This window comes from Vollenhovia emeryi, unplaced genomic scaffold, assembly GCF_000949405.1.
Source record: "Vollenhovia emeryi isolate VEMERY1.0 unplaced genomic scaffold, V.emery_V1.0 DF939219.1, whole genome shotgun sequence".
NCBI classification, from domain to species: domain Eukaryota; kingdom Metazoa; phylum Arthropoda; class Insecta; order Hymenoptera; family Formicidae; genus Vollenhovia; species Vollenhovia emeryi.
Genome location: NW_011967147.1, coordinates 69,526 through 90,991, shown reverse-complemented (window position 1 = coordinate 90,991; position 21,466 = coordinate 69,526). Strand labels below are relative to the sequence as shown.

At 39.8% G+C, this 21,466-nt stretch overlaps 1 protein-coding gene across 3 annotated transcripts in view; it reads left to right on the top strand.

Annotated features, from left to right (window-relative positions):
* Positions 1-21,466, top strand: part of LOC105560845 (probable nuclear hormone receptor HR3) — a 98,768-nt gene that overhangs the window by 63,994 nt on the left and 13,308 nt on the right. For 2 of the 3 annotated variants that reach the window (XM_012010312.1, XM_012010311.1), the window contains exons 2-3: positions 12,941-13,168; positions 20,987-21,152. In XM_012010312.1, coding sequence (XP_011865702.1) covers positions 12,941-13,168; positions 20,987-21,152 — 394 coding nt within the window. Of the gene's footprint in view, positions 1-9,166; positions 10,158-12,940; positions 13,169-20,986; positions 21,153-21,466 lie in introns of those variants that run through there. The other variant, XM_012010310.1, reaches the window with a different exon arrangement.

Genomic DNA, 21,466 nt, shown 5'->3' with positions numbered 1-21,466 from the left:
GAGAGAGAGAGAGAGAGAGAGAGAGAGAGAGAGAGAGCAGTTGAGTTGCTCCGGGTTGTGTGTAAGGTCCGTCGGCTCGTTCTTTGCCGGTTGCATCTCCGCAAAATCAGCGCATAGTCACCCGAGAAAGAAATAAAGAAAGAAAGAAAGAAAGAAGGGGAGAGAGAGAGAGAGAGGAGAGAGAGAGTTGCATAACTCTTTGGAAACCGGTCATCTCGCGCCAGCCGTTGACGAGCTTCTGGCCGGAACTCATGGAGCAACATTAACTTTTCACGTTTTGACCCTTCATTGTATATCTACGACGTTTTTCCCGTTACATAGTCCAATTGCCTAAGCTCTCATAAGTTTCTGAATTATGAAGGCACAATTTTGTTGGAGAGAATTCGCGCTTTATTGATGACGCTTTATCAATACCGAAAAAACGTGAAATCTTTAGTGAAAGATATCTGGCTTTTATATTGTTGTACGATTCACAACGTTGAGAAAACGGTAATGTATAATTTAAAGGAGATCCCTAAAATTAGCAGAGAGGTGGCCATCAATTATTATGAAAGTTTATTCTAACGAAGGTATCTTGTAAACTATTGGAGAGAGTTTCAGGAATATAACAGTTATCATTGGATTTAAAATTGACCTCATTACAGTAATTACTTTTGATGTTTAACCTCTTGACTTTTAGCAGTTTCATCGGCGACCGGATTATTCATCAGAAGTATTTTTGAAACTATCAGAAATAAGATGATTATTATATTACATTTATAACTGTGACCTCGTTTTAATAATCACTTCTACTTACAAATGAAATCGTGACGATTTACGTTAGCACTTAATTACTCTTGTTTGATAAATGTGGACGCGTAATTTCATGTAATTTTGTACCCACCACGTTGCTGTTTCAATTTTTGTCGAACAATAAACAAACAACAAATCTTGAAATTACAAATGTAAATGTAAATTATTCGACAGTGAAGTTTCAATTTAGCTTTTTGGGCCTTAAATTACAAAGTATAAAATTTCAATTTGAGTATACTAATTTGTTCACTGTTATAAATTATTATAGCATTTCAACTGTTGTTTATACGTACACAAACTTGGAAAAGTCATTCCTATTGATGAGCTCCGGTATATAAAAGTTTACATTGAGCAGAAATGTTGTTTTCAACTGGATTAACATCTCTCTCTCGCGAAAGCTGCTTTCTATCGCGAATATTACCTGGCTATTTATAGCAGCAGATTTAGATCGTCTCTTTTGATGAAACCTTTGAGATGTTTCGACGATTTTTTTTTATAAGGTGTAATATGAAATACGCAAACGCGAATAAACATAATATTTGACAGAATGCGAAAATAGACGCCATCAATAGCAATTATAATAAACAATCATATAGAGAGAATTTATGAAGATTAATGGCGAGCAGCGAAACGTTCCAGTATAAAATAGAATCTTTAAAAAGTATTGATGTAAAGCAAAATACTGCTTATTCTTATAAATCTAAATTAAATTCCTTGCAATAACGTTATCGAGGCTTAAAGTGTTTGAAGTCTAGTACCAAAAAGTAATACGTGCCACGTTGCGCACACATATAAATGTATCCTTTCACGATTTAATCTTAAGACTCGAGTATCGCTTTTATAAGACGTGAAAAACGATTATTGTGCTTGATTTCTCGCGCCGTGGTGCGATATCCAGTTCCTAGAGTGCATTCATGGAGCCAATGCATGCTCGTAGCAAACGTGAATCTCGGCCCGAATGTGGGTCAGAGCGCAAAGCAATCGGTACGAAGGTAAGTCATAGCACGCGACAGAAAAAAAATAGAGTTTATTTGCGACACATGACGGTTCTCTAAAAATATATCAATTTGATACAGAGTTCACGCGAGTATTGTCAACTTAATAACAACAAAAGTACACGTCCTATTGTCCGATATAACAGCGGATAAATAAATATATAGGCAGAGATTATGGCACGAAATATTAGAAAAAAACATTAACGAGGATGTGAAACGAAAGTGACGAGAGAAACAATCAAATGCAACAAATAAAAAAATTTGTCCTAGTTTCTGTAAGAAAAAAATTATAGACAATAACACGCTAACTTGTACATTAGTGATAAATAAAATAATTGTTTTTAAATTGCAATTACTATTATTGTTAATCTTGAGTTATTATAAAAATAAATTAAGCGTAAAAATAAACATGGCATAATCTGAAAAGATTTCTTACGTAAGAAAAACGTAGTAAGAAATACATGAAAGAAGTCATACTGTGTAATGTTATAGGTTTATCAATTCTTTTTTCATCGCCTTGTGAATTGAACGCCAGAAGCAGAACGATCGTACTCTCATCACACGGTATATGTCGCTCGACAAAAACTATTATCACCTGACATCGAGTTTGCATCGATATCACAATTTTATCGATAAACATTCGAAATCGATATCTATTCGCGAGAAAATGCTTTTTTCTAATTGGATGAGATATAAATGATATTTAATCCACTCGTGTTACTATCGCGTTACGGTAATCGTTTTGTAATATCGATATCATATTCCATGATTAATATGGATGCAAATGTTGCGACGCGCTCTGATAACTCCGAGATATTAAATTTTTTAATCGCTGTTTCCTTATTTTTAGCAACTTCTGTTGAAACTTCTATTTATGTTCAACGATATCATATGAAGTCCGCATTGCTTTTGAGATAAAAAGGGAAAAACTTCAATTTTATTGCCATAACTCCGACAGACTATTGTCAACAAATTTTCTAATTCGATATTGCGAATTAAGTCTTATTAATAGCCAGTAGAGTAAATAAAAAAATAATTGATATAAAAATTAATACGTGCACTAGTATCAAGAGTCTTACAATTTTATTTATATATTTTATTTAAATTAACAAGACAAGGGACAAGAGGATTCCTTCAAGTTAGATTGAACTGATTATTTAATCAGAACTTTCAATATACCTAACGTCGAAAGAGAGAGAAAAATATAGAAAGAATTAGTTAATGTTTAATTTGAAATCCGTTATATTTATCTTCATTTACAATATAACTTGCTATTATATCGGAGAGGAAAATGTCACATCATATTTCGACCCATAAAATAAAAGTATAATATAATATCGCCCGTAATTAAATTAATATAATGCAATTTATATAGACTGTATTATCCATTTAGAGTACAAAGACTATTTTTCTGGAGGAAGCTGAGGTCGCATCTCGACGCGCGACAAATTTCCGTGCCATTTCTACGCTTCTCTCTTCCGCTTATGCTCGTCATCGGTGAAACGGGTTAATAAAAGTAACCGTTTAGTCATCGCGTTCTGCGTCGTCCAAATCTCGGCGTATCGCCTACGATCGTTCGCCAAACAATGCGCGTCGCGCTCGCACGACGGATAATAGACCGGGAGAGTCGTTGAACCTCCGCGAGCTTTCCGAGATGACGCGCGAGCGACACGCGCGCGCGAGCGTATTGCTATACCGCGGTTACAGCATTACGAGCGGACTTGGCACGAATTACGCGTTCGACGTTTATTATGCCGCTCGGAAACGCCTGTCTTAAAGTTCGTCGTCTCGGGGACCGGTCAGAAGTGACGTCAGCCTCTTCGCGTCGCGTGAACGCGAGCGAGCGCGAGCGGGCAACGTTAACCCTTTGCACTCAGGCGTATCTGCATTACGTTCGAGTCGTTACGCGGCCCGGTCTGAAAAATATTTATATCTTTGCCAGATGTATGACTCAACGGTTATGTAAATTAGGCGTGTAGGAACGAACGAAATCGCTAATTGTATATAATATTTGACTTTAATATATTTCGATAATTAACCAAGTGCGATTTCTTGAATAAAATTTTAACGCGGTTAGAAATGATAATGTCAGTTCTCTTTCCAATTTGCTAAAAAATTACAATTGAATTATTCACAATCCCGGTATGACTGGAAACATTCATATTAACGGAGATCTAAATTGATAATGATCTTTCTCAATGACATTCAGGATTTATAGCGTTGGCAGATTTATGTTAAAATGCAATAGTGATAAAAAATCAATCGGTGATCTACCAGCCTGTAAGATTAATAGTACCAAAATGTTTACCTCAAAAATTCATAATACAGGAATCAACGTTGTTAAAATCGATTTAAAAAATGCATAATACCGAAAGCAATTTCAGATTAGTTGAAACAGAAAGAGAGAGATTGGTCCAAACTGCTGTATAAGATCTTATGCTGCTATGGATTACGCGTAGATTTATAGTATGAGAATATTCCAGTTTTGCTTGATGAACACCAAACGACAAGCGCAATGAGACTTGTGTCTCACCCTTTATTAAACAAGCAGCGTAAACAGACGGATCCGTATGCGTCGCCACTTGCGCGCGTTTCGTTATCAAAAATCGGCTTATCTGCTGTATCCGCGGTATCGCTAATCTCACACGCTGAATTCCACGGCGGAAAAGGCGGACTGGCGACAATAACGACGACGACGACCTGCAGCCGCGGACTTGCGTGCATGCATATCGTCGTCGCACGAATATTTATTTGCGAAACGTATTTATAGAGTATTACGCGGCGCAGGTTGGCAACCTCGTGCACGGTTATGCAATAAATGAGCGAAGGAGCGAAAGGGACACGGCGAGGGCGAGGGGGCTAGCGGAGGAAATCGCTCGGAGTGAGCGGCGAGTGCGAGAAGGGAGGGGCAGGGAAACGAGCGAGGACAATGAGGAACGACGAGGAGGGGCGGGAGACCGCGGTGAGGGAATGAAGAGAGAAGGAAGGAGTAAAATGGCGTGGAAAGAACGACGCGCGCGCGGTGGGGAGACGGATAAAACTGGCGCGTGTTCAGCAAAGAACAGAGAGAGAGAGAGAGTGAGTTAGAAAATATGAGGGAAAATGATGCAAGAGGGAGGGGGTTGCATACAAGGACGGAGCATCGTACAAAGGGTAGGACGACTGTGATGTGAACGTAAGCGGAAAGGGACGAAGGGATGAGATCAGATAATGATGTCAACAGGGAAAGCGTGTATAATATACGGGAGAGGAATTTCTGGAGATAAAATCGATGAGATTGTATCTTTCTTCGCGTCTACCGTTTTACGCGAGAACAATGGCGATGACGAAAATCGACCGATAGAATTTAGCGGGCGCTTTATTCAAACAAAAAAAAACAAAGCTTCCTCTATGAGGAAGCAATTGTATACATATATATATATTAATCTCTGATATTCGTTATATGTTAATGTGTAAATGTAGTAGTTAGCCGACTTGATAGTTAATAAGTTTTCTGTACAATTTTTAATATTATTTCCTTCACAGAATTTTTTTAAACCTGTGGCGTATCTCAATTTGCCAGGTTTATCGACGAATAAACTTTCAATGAAAATTATAATATATAAAAATAAAATATACTATGTTTTTGTCAAATTGAAGTGTAGCAAAAGACCGTCGATTTTGAAACTAGTAGTCCCGAATTAACAATGAAAATGTCAGAAAATGTTATTATTATCTCAGTTGCCATCGAGAAAAAGTTAACACCGAGTACTTCAGAAATTGTTGCCCTCGTCTCTGTCACTCTCGTCAGCAAATTTCCCACGTCCGCTTGAAAAGAAAGAAAACGAAAAGGAAAAATCCCGAGCGCCATCCCCCCCGCCGCGAGATCCCCAAATTACGCGAGCCGCGTTTCCTATGTAGGAAATACGATACGCGCGTGCATTTAGGTAGCACGCCAGTGACCTTAACGAGGCGCACTAATAAAGCGAACGCGTCGCACGAGTCGAGATCGGAAAGCGCGCGCTGCGCGCTCGTGATCCGGCCGGCGGCGGCCCTCGGCTGTTTCCGGCTCGGCTCGGCCGCCGCCGGCGGCGCCCTTCGGCCGTTCCCGGCTCGGCTCGGCTGTCTCCGGCGGCGCTCGCCTACGTTCGTGCGTCTCCGTGGCGCGCGGGGGCGGTGGGGGCCGTGGTGCTGCCGGTGCGGGCGGAGGGGCGGAGGGAGCAAAGGGTGAGGCACTCGGCCATCATCAGCGGAGGCGCGCAGTTCAGTGACCCGGCCGCATCGTCGCGCGATGAAGGGGGGGAGGGCGGCGCGGGGAGTTCTGACATATTGTGAGATGCCAGCCCGCTAACGCCGGTCCTCGAAAAACACCTCGTTGCGTCTCGCTCCCTCCCCGGCCGTCGTTCTGCCTCCTCTCCCTCCCTCCTTTGATTCTCGCCCCGTCTCCGTTCCTCGCGCTGACATTTTCTCTTGTCTTTCTCTCATTTGTGAGGCGTGCGCGCTCGCGCGCTCGCGAGCGTACACGTACTCTCTCTCCTTCCTCCTCCGGCGCATTGCCGCCGCCTCGGCTCGTCAAAACCCCTAAAATATTCGTACCGCCAGTCGTGGACTTTCCGCGAGTTTTTCCGGCCGCGCGCACGCGAGCGATGAGGTCGGTGTTCTCCCTCACGAGAGAAAGAGAGAAGAGAGAGCGCAGTCGCGCGCCGCGTGTACGCTCGTCCCTCGCTCGCGGTCTGTACCCGCTCCCGAAAATCTCGATTGACCAAGGAAATCTGAGGAGTGCGCGCGGCCGCGAGTGCTTCCCACGCCGTGGCTGTGCGACGCGCATCAAACGTCTCGCGCGGACATTTTCTCGCTTTCCCCTTTTCTCCCCTCGCTCCGCTCGCTCCGCTCTCCATTCGTCATCGCACCAGTTCCTCCGTGACATCCTCCGTGAGATTTCCTCGCCGTCTCCTCGTCTAAGCGCGCGGCGCGTCTGAACGGAAGTCCGTCGCGCCCGTCCGAGTGGATCCCGTCTTATCGGCGGGAATCAATTCGCGAGACGTCCGTCGCGCGAAAATCGTCGGCTCGCTGTGGTGCACGCGTTTACGTGTGAAACATACGCAACGGAAGCGCGGAGTGCGATCGAGTTGCGCGGCTGGAAAGTCTCCAGGTGGAAAATCGGGTGGAAAAAGAGAGCGCGCGATCCCGTGCACTTCTGTCGCGCTTGCGCGCGCCACGCGATTTACGCGCTGTCCGTGCGTCGCGCAGCTACGCGCGGCGAAATCCGCACGTCCGCGCGGACCCGAAGATCCCGAAGGGAATGAGATCTCGCCTCGCGATGGGAAGTTCACGTTTAACATTACTTACGAATTTCACGCGCGTTTAGTGGAACGCGCGGCTACTCGCGCCTCGCCGATCTCGCCGATCGGCGTGAAGCAACGTGCGCGTAGTCTCGTTTCCGAGATTTTACCCTCGGGCTCTCTCGTTCGCCTCCTCTCACAATCAAATTAATTGTCGGGCTGTGCGATTTAACGAAGTGGCTCGGAAAAATATTAGAAGTGACTTTTAAACGATGATTGCGATTTGGAATGTTACTTGAAAACTATTCCATTTGCTAAAATACCTCGTCCCAGCGCAGTTGTATCGCGACAATCTCCGCAGAAGAGATTTATATATAACTTGCGAGAAAAAGCTTTATTTATGCGAGGCGCCGTTGCGTTTTTTTATAAACTCGATTTGGTGAAGCGTATTATGGGCGAAAGAGGCAGCTGCGCGCTCAAAGAAACGATCTTGCAACTGCAGCAACAATTTTCTAGGTACGAAAAGATAACTGAGAATAAACAGCCAATACTGCGAAATCGCATATGTTTTGTGTTTTATCGATTTAAATAATAGACATAGAATTTCTATCTCAACTGTTAGCGAACGTTAGGAAAAAAGTCTGCGACGTCCGTCTATTATCACGTTTGATTGTGGTACATGAACAGTTATATTCCTTGTAAAGATTGTTTTAGCTACCAGAATTCATTTTTATCCAATGTGAATGAATAATATTCAGTCATGAAATCTTTCCAGAAAAAATTACTAGAATATTACTGCTATAAATTTTGCAGGCTACAATTTTCTAACAGATACGCAAAATAGCGATAAATTTTTGTAGCGACACCTAGAAATCTACCTGCGTTAGTAAGATACTTTTTTGAGTGCGGCAAATTAAATGGGAAATATGGACTAGCGATAAGTAATAGCGCATAATAATATAGACTGTGTTTCATATTTGCCTATAATGTTTTATTGCTTTGTGCGGGACGCGACATTGTGCTAAAAATACTCGCATTAATACTAACAACCCGCGAATAAAATTCGATTTAAGAGAAGGAAGCGAGACGTCCCGCGCGGTATAATGTGAACATTGTACAAAATGTTGCCGTGGTAAATATACAGTCGAGAAACCGGAATGAAATCGCTGCGACGTCAAAAAAAGAGTGCAACAAAAATGCACTTTGCTCTACCAAGAATTCTGGTGTAAAATTACAAAATAAATAGAAGAAAGCCCGTCCCCGCGACGTCGCACGTCGCTACCTTGGTCGTACTAGAAGAGGAAATTAACGAACCAAAGATAACGAAGTGAGACAATCGTGCAAAATGACTTAAAAAGTGGCCCCTCGGAAGCATCGCGGATGTAATATTGCACCGTGGCGGGCGCGAAAGTTTAATATTTTCAAATCAGACGTACGTTTTTACTTTATCGGTTGCGACAAATATTGAAATTAACGTCTCGCGCGAACGCGCGTTATTTCACTTGTATTGTATTCCAGCCGGCGATTTATTATGTACCGACAGCCAAGAGTCGCATTGTAAATCGGCGGCTACGCGAGGGGGCGGGGGGAGGGGGGAGAGGGGGGAGCGAGCCGCTTCGATTTCGGGAGTTCCGGGTATAGCGCCCGTTCGCCGTTGCCGATGCACGCTGCGCTCTCCGCGTGACGCACGTCGAAGATGCGAGCGTGCCGGGTGACTGTACTCCGGGTTCATCGTTCTCGGTTATGTAATGTTCGGCCGCGTATGTATGGTGCAAGCGCCTCGACGCTCTGCCCGTGGCGCTAGAGTTGCCGGACGGGAGTAAGCGCGCTCGGGCGATATATCCAGACGGGAGACCGGCCGCGCACCGAATCCCCGTTTCCGCGCACGCACACGCGCACGTGCGAACAATCACGGCTCCCCCCTCCCCTCCCCCGCCGCCCCGCCCACCCACCCCCCCACCTATCCGTTTTTCGCCGTGCGACGCGGCTTTCGGACTCTTTTTTTTTCTGACCGCCTAGGCCCACCGCCGGGCGCCGGGGCGGCCGAAATCTCTCGACAACTTTTCGAAAGCGGGCCCCTTTCGGGAAGCTGGGAAGACCGTTTTTGTGTAACTAGAAATGGAAGAGTTCGCTTTTAGACTCTCATGTTTCAATGCGTGAGTGACGTGTGCTACCTTTTGCAAGATAACGAGATTTACGGATCTTTGATAAATTGAGAATAAAATTTTAGTTACGATTTCTGAATTTAATTACTTGGTATGGAATGCCTGTGGATTTAATACAGAATGTACAGATATACGTCAAGTAGTGCAGTTTATACCAGTGCTTACTAGAAATCGAATTAAATTGTGATAGCACAGTGCGCGTGTTTGAATGCCCATTATCAGTGTTGATAAGAAAACGAAGAATTTGATTCAAACCCTAGCAGATAAAGAAAGCGATAAACTCTGTGACTCGTGAATTTGTTTGAAAACTTGACTCTCGACCAAATAGAATTCAAGGAAGTATTCCTTAAACCACGATAATCTAGAATTTAAAAAACTTTTTTGCAATAATATTTCCATACTTAAGAAAATATATATGAGAACAATTTACGCTAATCTAGCGATAAACACAGTTCAATATTAAAACATCCGATAATAAATTTAATCTTCATCTCTTTGTATTAATCCTTTTAAACGCTACTATTTAAATTGAGGAGCACAAATGGATTCAGCAAACGCATTTCGGGAGTGGCTACGTATAATACTTCGGCGCGATACCCCGCGTGGAGCATATCGTGAAAACAAATGGTGCGCATTTAAGACAAAGCCTAATTAAAGACCAATTAAGGACGTCCATTCGACGGACGATCGATCGTGATCGCACGGGTGGATCCTCAGGCTCGAGCCGGCATTGTCCCCACGACAGATCGTAAATGAAACCGGTAGGAAAGACGCGTAAATGGAGGGAAGTCTGTCAGGATTTGGCGGGCCAACGTGGGGTGCGGACAGTACGAGTCCTCAGCCGACGGAAAGATCGAGATCGAGGGAGAGACCCGCGCAGCCTCCCTCCGGCGCTGGCGGCGCGACCCTCGACGATCGTAGACTGCAGGCTAATTCGATACGAGGTAGAGCCATTGAAGAAATGGAAATAGGAGATACGCGCGATTAGGTTGAATAAATTGATTAAAACTTATTAATACGGATTATTTATAACTTAACTCGATTAATGCGGGAGACACGATGGCAGATGTAAGGAATAGAAACTATTATACGCGAAACCGAGTGCTATATCTATCGTAATTTTATAGAATTTAATTCCAGAGCTATGTATAACTTAAGGACTTCTGTTGTATTATTTGCAAATTTTCCTCTCATCTTGAAAGATGCAAGAAAAGTGCTTTATTACACGTTCCTAATGAAGGAGTCGCAATATAATAAAAATATTCAAAGCGAAAAAATTCAGGATGGGCACATGCACTGAGGGCCGCTTCATCCAAACTCCGGTTAAATTAATCGACGATTAAAGGTTTGCCAACATGACAAATACAAAATAATTCAGTGTGACCAACTATATTCCTGGCGATATAATTGCGTCGTTCTAACCTTTCTTTCTCCGGCAGTATTAAAATCTTGCAAGAAAAATCTGTTTCTTTCTCTACTTGTAAGCAGTAATAAGTAGAATAGATTTTCAGGATTACATCGCCAGGAATACAGTCGGTCACACTGAATTATTTTGTATTTGTCATGTTGGCAAACCTTTAATCGTCGATTAATTTAACCGGAGTTTGGATGAAGCGGCCCTGAGAGACCCATTTTGTTGGATGAAACAAAATTTAGTTGACTCAACTGAATTTCTTGTTTGGATATGAGCAAACAAATCTTTCAATTGATACAACAAAAAAGTTTAGTTAGAAAATTTGGTTATATCAACACACAAATTTGGTTGAGTGAACATGCGCAGAATCCTTTGATAATATTCAACCAAACGATTCAGTCAACAAAATGATTCCAATCAAATTGTTTCGTTTCATTCAACAAAATGGGTCTCTCAGTGCAGTTTCGCTCATTCTGCTGATTGTCGCGAAAGAATCCGAAGGAACCGTCCCAGCCCGTGACCAGTGATGGGAGACGAGCCGTCTTTCTGGCGCATACGTTATATTTCTGGTGAAAAATGGTGAAAACAGTAACAATAAAGTACCTAATACGAGAAACAAGGTGTACCGTTGATCGCCCTTACATAAAACTCATATAAAAATTTTTTAATTTAAGGAAATAAAGGCTACATATTTGTAAAGATATATAAATATAATGACGCATATACACAAAGGTATACTTACCTTTACTCTAACCTAGCCTAGCCTTCTCGTAGAGACTTTCGCACCTTTCATGATTATCACGCCATAATATACGTTACTGCTTATCGGCTGCTTTCGCTACGCATGCACCAAAAACTAGGGCTCGGATTTTATTCCGTTTTTCGAATAAACGTTTAAACGTGAAACGTTTATCCGTTTACATTTTCTTCCAGAAAAACGTTTACACGTTTAAACGTTTACTAAACGTTTAGTAAACGTTTAGTAAACGTTTAATATACGTGTAAACGTTTAATAAACTTAAATAATAATAATAATAAACGTTTACACGTATATTAGAGCCTAGTAAACGTTTAAACGTTTGTTATGTAAAAACACGTGTATTCGGAAAAACGTTTCTAATAAATGGATAGCTAATTTTAAGGCCATTCTACAATTGCGTAAACGTAGTTGTAGGGTTGTAGGAGTAGAAGTAGTAGTAAGTGTTGTATATTAAAGTAATATACAATAGAGTGAGATACGTCATAATTCAAGTGAATGATTGATTAATTTTTACATCCTACGTCGTTGTAGTCGTGAAAGATGAAGTTCAACCATCTTTTACAACAGGCTTTACAATCGGAAATGCTAGTTTAAAACTGTGTTTTACAACACTCTACAACCGTTAACAATCACGTTTACGCAATTGTAGAATGGCCTTTATACGTACAAACGTGTTTCCGTTTAAAACGTATAATAGCGAGCCCTACCAAAAACCCGGCTCGTCTCCCATCACTGCCCCGTGACGGGGTACCTTATATGCCAGGCTAACGTGATCTCACTTACGAGTTTGGCGGCCATCTAGTGGCGCAATACCGTACTTTGAGATGGACGAATTTGTTCTCTCAACCATACTATTTTGTTCAAATGAACAACTCATGGAAACAAAATATTTGGTTGTTGTAACTTCTTTTCAGCAACATATTTTTTGTTTTATACAATCAAATTACATGTTCAGTCAACAAACTGATTCAATCAAATTATTTCGTTTTTTATTCGACAAAATGGGTCTCTCAGTGTGCGATAAAGGAAGGGCTAGCGCGGGCCAAACGCGGATGATAAGGCGCAACATTACTTTTTCGAATAACTACACGGAGAGAATTTTCTTTTAAAATTTACGCTGAAAATCGTGTGGGACAACGTAGCATTTTGAAGAACTTCTTATATTTTATTAGAGAGTAAAATGTATGGTAAACTTTCAAAAAAGTCTCATAAAATTCTTCGAAATGCCGTGTCGTCCCACGGTTACACGAATAAATTTTAAGAGAAAATTCTCTTCGTGTACATTTGATAAATGCATTTCTTCAAACGTTTCGGTTCTTTTTCCGACCGTCTCCAGTGATGTTAAGTTATAAAATATATCCTGTGATTCGAAGTGCATTGTAATAAAGAGGATAGAGAGAAGGCAGGGAATAATTTGTCCCCCGTTCGTACGCATCACTTGAAGCTTGTTGAAATACTGGAAGTAAAAGCGTTGCGATGCTAAGGGAAGATTTCGCGAGACATCCTCGATAGGAGCTCATAATTGACGTGTCTCGTTTCTTTTATGGTTGCAGCCCAGATCGAGATAATCCCGTGCAAGGTATGCGGGGACAAGAGCAGCGGCGTGCATTACGGCGTGATCACCTGCGAGGGCTGCAAGGGCTTCTTCAGGCGGTCGCAGTCGTCGGTCGTCAACTATCAATGTCCGCGGAACAAGAATTGTGTGGTCGACCGTGTAAACAGAAACCGGTGCCAGTACTGTCGGTTGCAAAAGTGCCTACGCCTCGGCATGTCAAGAGATGGTGAGTGCTTTCGACTGCTCCAACCTTTCGTCACCTTCTTTCAGAAAGACGAATCGCTCTTGTCACTCGGCGGGATTCTCCAAGTGGCGAGACGCGGGGAGCTTTATACCTCTCCGCCTCGCGCATTATTCTCACGGGTGTTGGAGAAGCATGCGGTTCACACCTAGCATTGTTGTCACTCTCGAATTTTGTATACAAAAATTACTTTCGCGCCCCGTAAGTGCCTTTATATATGAGACAAGATTATAAACTTCTCTTCTTTAACCCTTGAAGCATGGTGGTAACCCACGTTACCACCTCAACTTCTTTACCCTTTGGCCATTTAATTTCTAGTTAACATACTTATTTGTGGCGAGTGTGGCGCAGAGAAATATGCGCTGCTTAGTAAACAAATGAACGAAAAGATCCGAGTTCAAATCCACGGACACTGCTGGTTTTTTTTTAAATCTCTCTAAGGGAAGTAGCAACCACCGAGGGTATCTTACCACACATACCCCTTCAGGGGTATAGCCATTCCAGATGGGAGGCTTCCTTCGGCAAGGTTAGCAGCTTACCGAAGATGAAGTAAAACCAAATGCTCAAAGTACCAGAATGAACTGGATAAAACAGGCTTTAAGCTTAATATACGAGGAAGAAGATATTTAGGTCGGGTGTTTTGCATTTTTTGGGTATCTTAGCGATAAAAGAACATAAAAAAAGTTGAGTAGTATTTAATATTTATTGTAAAAGTTTTATAACTAAACAAATATGAAAAGATAGCAATTTTTCCGGAAAAATTCATTATTGGCCAAGTTTTTTAAGATTATTTCTTGAAAACTTTGTACAAAGAAGTTTTCGGGGTCGCTCATTACGAATCTGATGTCAGATTTTCAAAATTCAAAATGGCCGATCCAAAATAGCGGAGTACGTGAATTTTTTAAGTTTTCAAGTTTTTCAGCATTTTCGTTTGATTACGGTATTTAGGGACTCATCACGTCCGCGTCGTTAGCTCTGGGCCAAGAATGAATAAATTCTAAGAAATGATAAATTTCAATTTTGCATCCGTCACTTTGCGCGTGCTATTTTTTATATTCTATAAGAAATTTCAACTGAAATTTAGATTACAGGGCTCCTAATAATATCTGAATAATGTTTCTTAGCACAGTTGAATTACAGTAGAAAGATGTTATTTTTTAAGTTTTGAATCCCGCCATTTTAAATTATGAAAATCTGATAACGGATTCGTAATCAGCGACCCCAAAAATCCTTGTATACAAAGTTTCACAAAAAATAGTTCATTAGAAAAATGTATGCTTTAAAGACAATTAAGTACGTTTAATCGTTAAAGTCGAGGAACTTAATCAAATCTTCAAACGATCTGAAATGGTATTTGTGTCTCGGGTAGAAGTCTATTATTTTATACAATCACAGTCAGTAACACGCGGACAAGTTTGGCGCGACGTAGTTCTGTGGGATCGGCGCGAAATAGCGGATAGTTCGGCGTCACACGAACTCTTTAGGAAGCTTCTTTGTCCGAAGGACTATCACGCGGGGACGCGATGTTGCGATATACTCGAATCGATGCCCGATATTTACTCAATGCAGATAACAAAGCAAACAATACAAACGAATGATGCAACGAAGAAAATTGTAGAAACAAAAATGCATTATTTGACACAAAATTATATCATATACTTTTATTTATTGTAAACTTAAGAAAAAACAACCTCTGGATTTGTCCTCTTTCGAGAGGTTTGACAACCGAATCTGATTCAGTTGGAAAGTTATTAAGAAGAAAGAAATTAAATGATTATTGAATCGCGTCTTCCAGCCTTTATAATTGTCGGCAAACTAGATGAGTACATAATTCTCGAAGTTATTAATTCTTGGTAACGAATTGCGTAACGTTCCGTGCACAAATGATGCGAAATCGATTGTTTCGCACGACGGAAAAAAAATGAAAGAAACGTCAGCGGATGACGAAGGCAGCTATATGCATACCGATTGCAGCAAGACGCTACGCGTGCCAACCCGGGGTGCACGACCCCTTATCAGAGTCCGTCTCTCCTCCTCGCGGCGAGTCATCGCTACACTTTATCGGAGCGAGCCACGAACTGTCTTCGGTGCGTTAAACCGCCGCTGTCCGAAGCCTATTCTCGAAGACGGCTGCGATATTAATAGACAAGGCCGTCAAAACGAAACGAGAGACGGAAGATACCTCGTGGGTGGACGGATAAAGCCTATCGGGTCGAAGCCGGTCGGAAACATGATGATGGTAGTCCTAGACCCGACCTTAAAAAAGTCTCACATTGTTGACTCTTTTATATCGCTGATAAGCTTTTTTTAGAATTCGAGTACTGATAAGAGTGACGTGCATAACTCGCGATATAATTATAGTGTTTTTATATAATTATAATTATACATTATATATTGGATACAATTATTATAGAATAATTTTAATATAACGTTGGCAGAGAAGAATTTAATTATCAGTATATTTTCTATATGCGTAAAACAGTTGATTTTTTATTTACGCGAAATTGTCTGAAGTTTCCTTAATTTAAGTTTGCTGCAATAATCATTGAATAAAAATATAAAACAGATCGAAATTGAAATTATGAAGTTAAAATTATAGCGTTAGATGAACGGTTTATTTCGAAAGAAGTTATAAAATTATTGCCAGCTGGGTTCTCTTTAAAGTGAAATCTGACAAGATGATTAAATTTCTTACTGAAAAATAAATTATTTAAAATCAACTAAAAGTGTCATGCTGGAATTTGCAATAAAATACCTCATGCAATAAAATTAAATAAATAAATCTAGATAGAATTATAAACTGTACAAACATGGCAGGTGGATAAATTTATCTTAAAAGTTGCATAGGAAAATGGATTCAAGACTAACTGCTGAAGAATGAATATCTTAGAAATTATATATACAGTATATTAAGTTTATGGCTTCTTTTTACAACAATAGCAAATTACAGATAAAACTAAAATCTTATAATAACTGATTTAAGTTAGCTGATAAAATGCTAATATCATTCATTGCGTTATAATGACGTATCGAGTGGATATGCATCTTGGATGTATCTCCCATGTTATACACGCGGGCGTGCATCGAGAAGACGATGAACCGGATTCTTATCAATATACACGAATATAGGAATACATTGTCGACATGTCGTGCGATTATCGTGACAGATACATACGTGTTCTAAAAAAGATATACATTAAAAGCCGGATTTTATTTCTCATTGTATTATTGATATTAATTGTTTGATCGAAATTATCCTAGTTACATACGTAACCTTCAGAATACTTATTGTTAGAAGTAAGTTGTGAAAGAGAAATTAATTAAATAAATGTTACTTTGCAATTAATATGGAACATATCTCCGCATAACAAAGATAGGTGATAATTAAATTTATTAATAATATGATTGACACAAAAAATTTGTAATTAAAAATTTTTATACGAGAAATTTGTCCCTAGATACTATTGAAAGCATTATTTCTCCTCTACTTTCGTGCACTTAAAACATTGTTTCTACTCTCCTTCGAGAATAAGGTCAGTAGAATCCTTATATTGAGGCGATACAAAATATATATCGCTGATTAAACGAATTAATTTCATTTTTCGATCTCACGTCACTGAGCTGCTCTACAACGTTCGATAAATAAACCCGATCTGGCTCGCAGAGGTGCGGCATAAATTTTATATGCCCCGGTTATTTTTGTTGCCCCGTGATTGTTACTTCCGTGAATCTAAATCGAGCGTTGAACGATCAAAGATCTTGGAAATGTCACAGATTACATTCGACGTTATAGTACAGATAAGACTGTTAATAAAAAGTAGCTAAATTATAAACTATAAATAATATAAAAGTAAATCAAAAGTAATTGACTATAATAATAAAAAACTATAAATAATATAAAAGCAAATCAAAAGTAATTGACAAATAGTGTTCGAATATCGAAATGGTGCCGATTCTGTTTTTATTATAAATTTCAAATGTATGTATTTACACTGTTAATCTCAAAGTTCTATGTAGCGTTTTAAATTTCAAGAATGCCTCGAAATTTAATAAACGTTATTATTATTAACAATTAATGTTATAATACTAATTACTGAATGAATATAATACTAATTAATGAATAACTAACTAATAATGGCTTTAAAATTATTTACCTTTAGTTCTTGCTCTACATTCTACAATCTACATTTTTATCGGTACATACATTATTTCCATAGTTTACGCTATAATCACACACTAATTTATTTTACGTATTTCATTCGCTCTATTAACTTAGTTATGTATTTTGTTTTTTATTCTTACAATGAATAACTGCGCGATGTCGAATGAACGTGGAACGTCTTGCCATTTCACACGGGTCGGAAGATATTTAGCCGCGATATTCGGGCGTAACCGCAATTTCCTGCTTTCCGATGGCCAATTATCAAGCGCGGTTTTTTTTATCTAGCTACGAATAAATAACATCCCGCGACTCACATTCAAACCGAATCCATTAAAATTCTTCGTGCAAGGACGTAAAAAATAGATAATCAAAGACTGCAATAATTGTACCTATAGTTTAAAAGGTGTCGCAAATAAGGATGCTGATTATAACGGGGGAATGTCACGCTTGATTTTAGTGTAGAATCATTTATAGTAATTGCAAAATTGTTGAAAATTAATCAAATTTAATAGCACTTTTTACTCGAAGAGACGTATCTGAATTAAGATTGTAAAAATGTTATGTGCGGGCATTACACTAACACATATTTTCAATGCTTTCAATGCTTGAAATAAAATAATATTTGAGGTAAGATCTTTAAGATTAAGCTTGCCATTAACTTTTGCATTTTGAAAAGAATACTTAGATATAAATTAGAAGTTTTAATTTTAACTTTTGCAATTAATAGATAGTACGTGCAAATGTAATAAATAGTATATGCACTTAAAATAAATTTTTAAAAATAATTATTTCTCACAAGCCACGAATATATATCAGCGATAATTAATTAAGTACGGTTTAATTAATTGAATTTAATTAATTAAAACGTAACATATTTACTAGATATGTGTTTTATTACTTTCATCGTTACCGGTGCATTGCATTCACGCCTGTACAAAATTCACACTCAAGGTATGTCAGTTTTAATTGTCGCTTTTGGCTGAAAAACGATTCTTCACAGTGTCCTTCTAACAAATAAGGACTCAGGCGCGAAAGGATCAATCTAGGATTCGATAAAGCGCGGGGTCCGTTTTAGGGAGGGGGTGGCGCGCATTTCAGATTCAGGTATCGCTTTATTTACCTTCCGGCGCGATAAGCTGCAAATACATCGTTTATACTCAACGTATGAGCGCGCGCCCGCGCGCGTACACAGAATGCCAGAAAGTGCATTGTAAGCTACCGGTTGGTGCATACTCTTCCTGTTGCCGTCTTCGTCTCCGTCTCCTTCCTCTTCTCTCCGTCTCGTTCTCCCGTTCATGCTTTATCCGCGTTCGGTCGATCACCCTCCGCGCTTCCTTCCTCTTCTCCTCGCCGTGCCTCCGCGCGATAGCTGTTCGGTTAGCCGCTGACATCGCTATCCCCCTTATCAACCCTCAGTCCCCCCCCCCTCCTTTGTCATTCGAGCCCTCAACCACCCTCGTGGCACGCATGCGCGTGACTATATGCGTGTCGCGAGAATGCATTAATACCGCGGGCAAAGCAAAAAAAACTTGTTTTAACCTGGTTAAGTTAAAAGATGTAAATCATCGCTTTGCGTTTCATTGAAGAATTTTTAATTCGAGGTATGATAATTTTTTAATGGGATAAGTTATTAGAAAACACTTTCATTAAAAGAAAGCTATGCTATAGGCTGGAAAAAGTGTAGGAATTTTAAGGAAGTCTAGAAGAAATTTTTTAATTAAAAGTTTACGATTTTAATTTTATTTTTAAACTATTTAACGTTTTTATAATTCACATTGTTGTAATACATAACAAATTCGATCCTTTTCATATTCGTCAAATTTAGGACCAGACGTCATTAAAAGAAACTTATACTATGTGGCTAGAAAAGTGAAGGAATATAAATTTTTTTAAGTAAAATGTTACGATGAAAATTTTGATTTTTAAGCTACTTAACTATTTTATAATTTACATTGTTGCAATACGTAACAAATTCGATCCTTTTCATATTCGTCAAATTTAGGACCAGACGTCCTTATCAATTAAAAATTTGATTCAGTCCACGACCTTTAATTTAATTTTTCAACTCAAATTGGCTGAATAAATTTTTAATATAAATTTAAAAAGAAATTATGTCTACGTCGATCAAAAACAATAAACTTTTCAAAGTTCACAGGTAATAACCTCACAACTCGAAATGCGCACGAATGTAAAATGTCAGTCCTACTATAAATTGCTACCGAAAAAGGTCAAGCCTTGAAAATTGAGGTTGAAATTGCTCTCATCGGAATATGTAGGGGATGATCAGTGAGACACGATTCGGTAATTAGATACAACACAATGACATATAAAGTGATATATCAATTCTACATCAAACTTTTCATCGAATGTGAATTACATTTCTTCCTTTTCAGATATTTGTCTAGGCGCTTTTTCGTTTCAATTTTTATATTTAGTACATCAAACATTCCACTAAAGCATTTAATAAGAAATACGTCTGAATAAAATTCGCTTGAGATTAAACAATTAAAAAAAGAAGAAATCAAGAAATTAAAAAAGCTCCTTTGTAATTCACAAGCTTCTAATTTTCGATTGCTCAAAAAAACGGTGCTATAACTTTTCTTAAAGAAGACTCGACTCCGAAATGCCCGGGCAGTGTTAATGCGCGAAGTGTGTGCGTGAAGTTACAGATACTCTGAGAGAAACGTGTTACGCTTTCGGGACAGGGTACACGCGTTTGCCCGAGCTATAGTTCGTGCGTGTGACGTCATCGGGTGGGTGCGTCGCAGCCAGACGACGATAGCGTCGCCGAAGAAGACGAGGAGGACGCGACGAGGCTCTTCCGCGTTCCTCACCGAGCCTTCACGGCGAGGAAGGGACCGACCGGTCGACCGAGCGGCCGCCGCGCCACGCCGCGCCGGTGGGAGGAGGATCGCGTGCTACTTGATCTCGATCAATCCACGGAACACCCGTTAGATTTTATCGCCTCGCGACGAATCGTCGCGTCGATGATCGCGTCTGATTTGAACTCTATAATTCTTCGTAATTGTCGATAATGAGTTCGTGAAAATGGAGAGAGAGAGAGAGGGGGGGAGGCGGAGACGCGATCGAAGAAGGGCGTTTGGCACTGTTCAATCACATGTACTTTGCCTTATCTGAAAGCTGCGCGCTAGAAATCAGAATGAATTTTTTATGTCGCCCGTATAACTTTGTATAATAAATGTAAGAATCGATATTTACAAGGCTGTGGTAAGAAATTCACGCGCAGTATAAGACCGTTTCTACAAAGTGCATTAAAGACTTACGCTGTGCGTTATTTTGCAGAATTCTTAAGCTTCTAAAAGTTATATTTAGAAAGCGTATATGTTTTGCGCTGTACTCTCTCGTCAAAGTGGAGGGAAAAATTCAACAAATTTGTTGAGGCAAACAAGTTTGGCATTGTTATTTGATACATAGGACCGTAAAGTAATGGAAAAAAATGTCAAAAGCGCTTTTTGAAAAAAACTTTTTTAGCATGTTTCAATTCTAACGCGACGGGCCAATCGCACATGGCTGTATTATCAAATTACATCGTCCAAACGAATGATATTTTTTTCAATATTGATGCAGTTTTTGTTAACAGTCCGATGTAATCTCGACGAAATTTTTCGTTTTTTTTACAGCCGTTAAATTTGGGCGCATGTCGAAGAAACAACGGGAGAAAGTCGAAGATGAAGTCAGATTCCACAGGGCGCAAATGAGGGCGGCTTCGGAGACGGCGCCGGACAGCAGCGTGTTCGAGCATCAGACGCCGAGCAGTTCGGATCAACATCATCCTTATAATGGCGGGTAAGTTATATCATTAAATTATTACTTTGAAATGGAAGAACGCCATCAAAATTCTTTGAGAGAGACACATTTCTTTGAGAAATATAGAAAGATTTAATTTTGATGGCGTTCTTCCATTTCCACCCTGTGTTTTCTTAAATAGAATCTACATATACACAGGAAAGATTTTCGGATCCCCCCCCCCCCTCCATGCTATTACACTTTGAATTATCATAAAATAAGATCGACGTAACGACAGTCATATTTGTTATTAAGAAAGAAATATTTTAATCTTAAATGGAAAATTCTTAAATCTAAAATAAAATAATGTTATA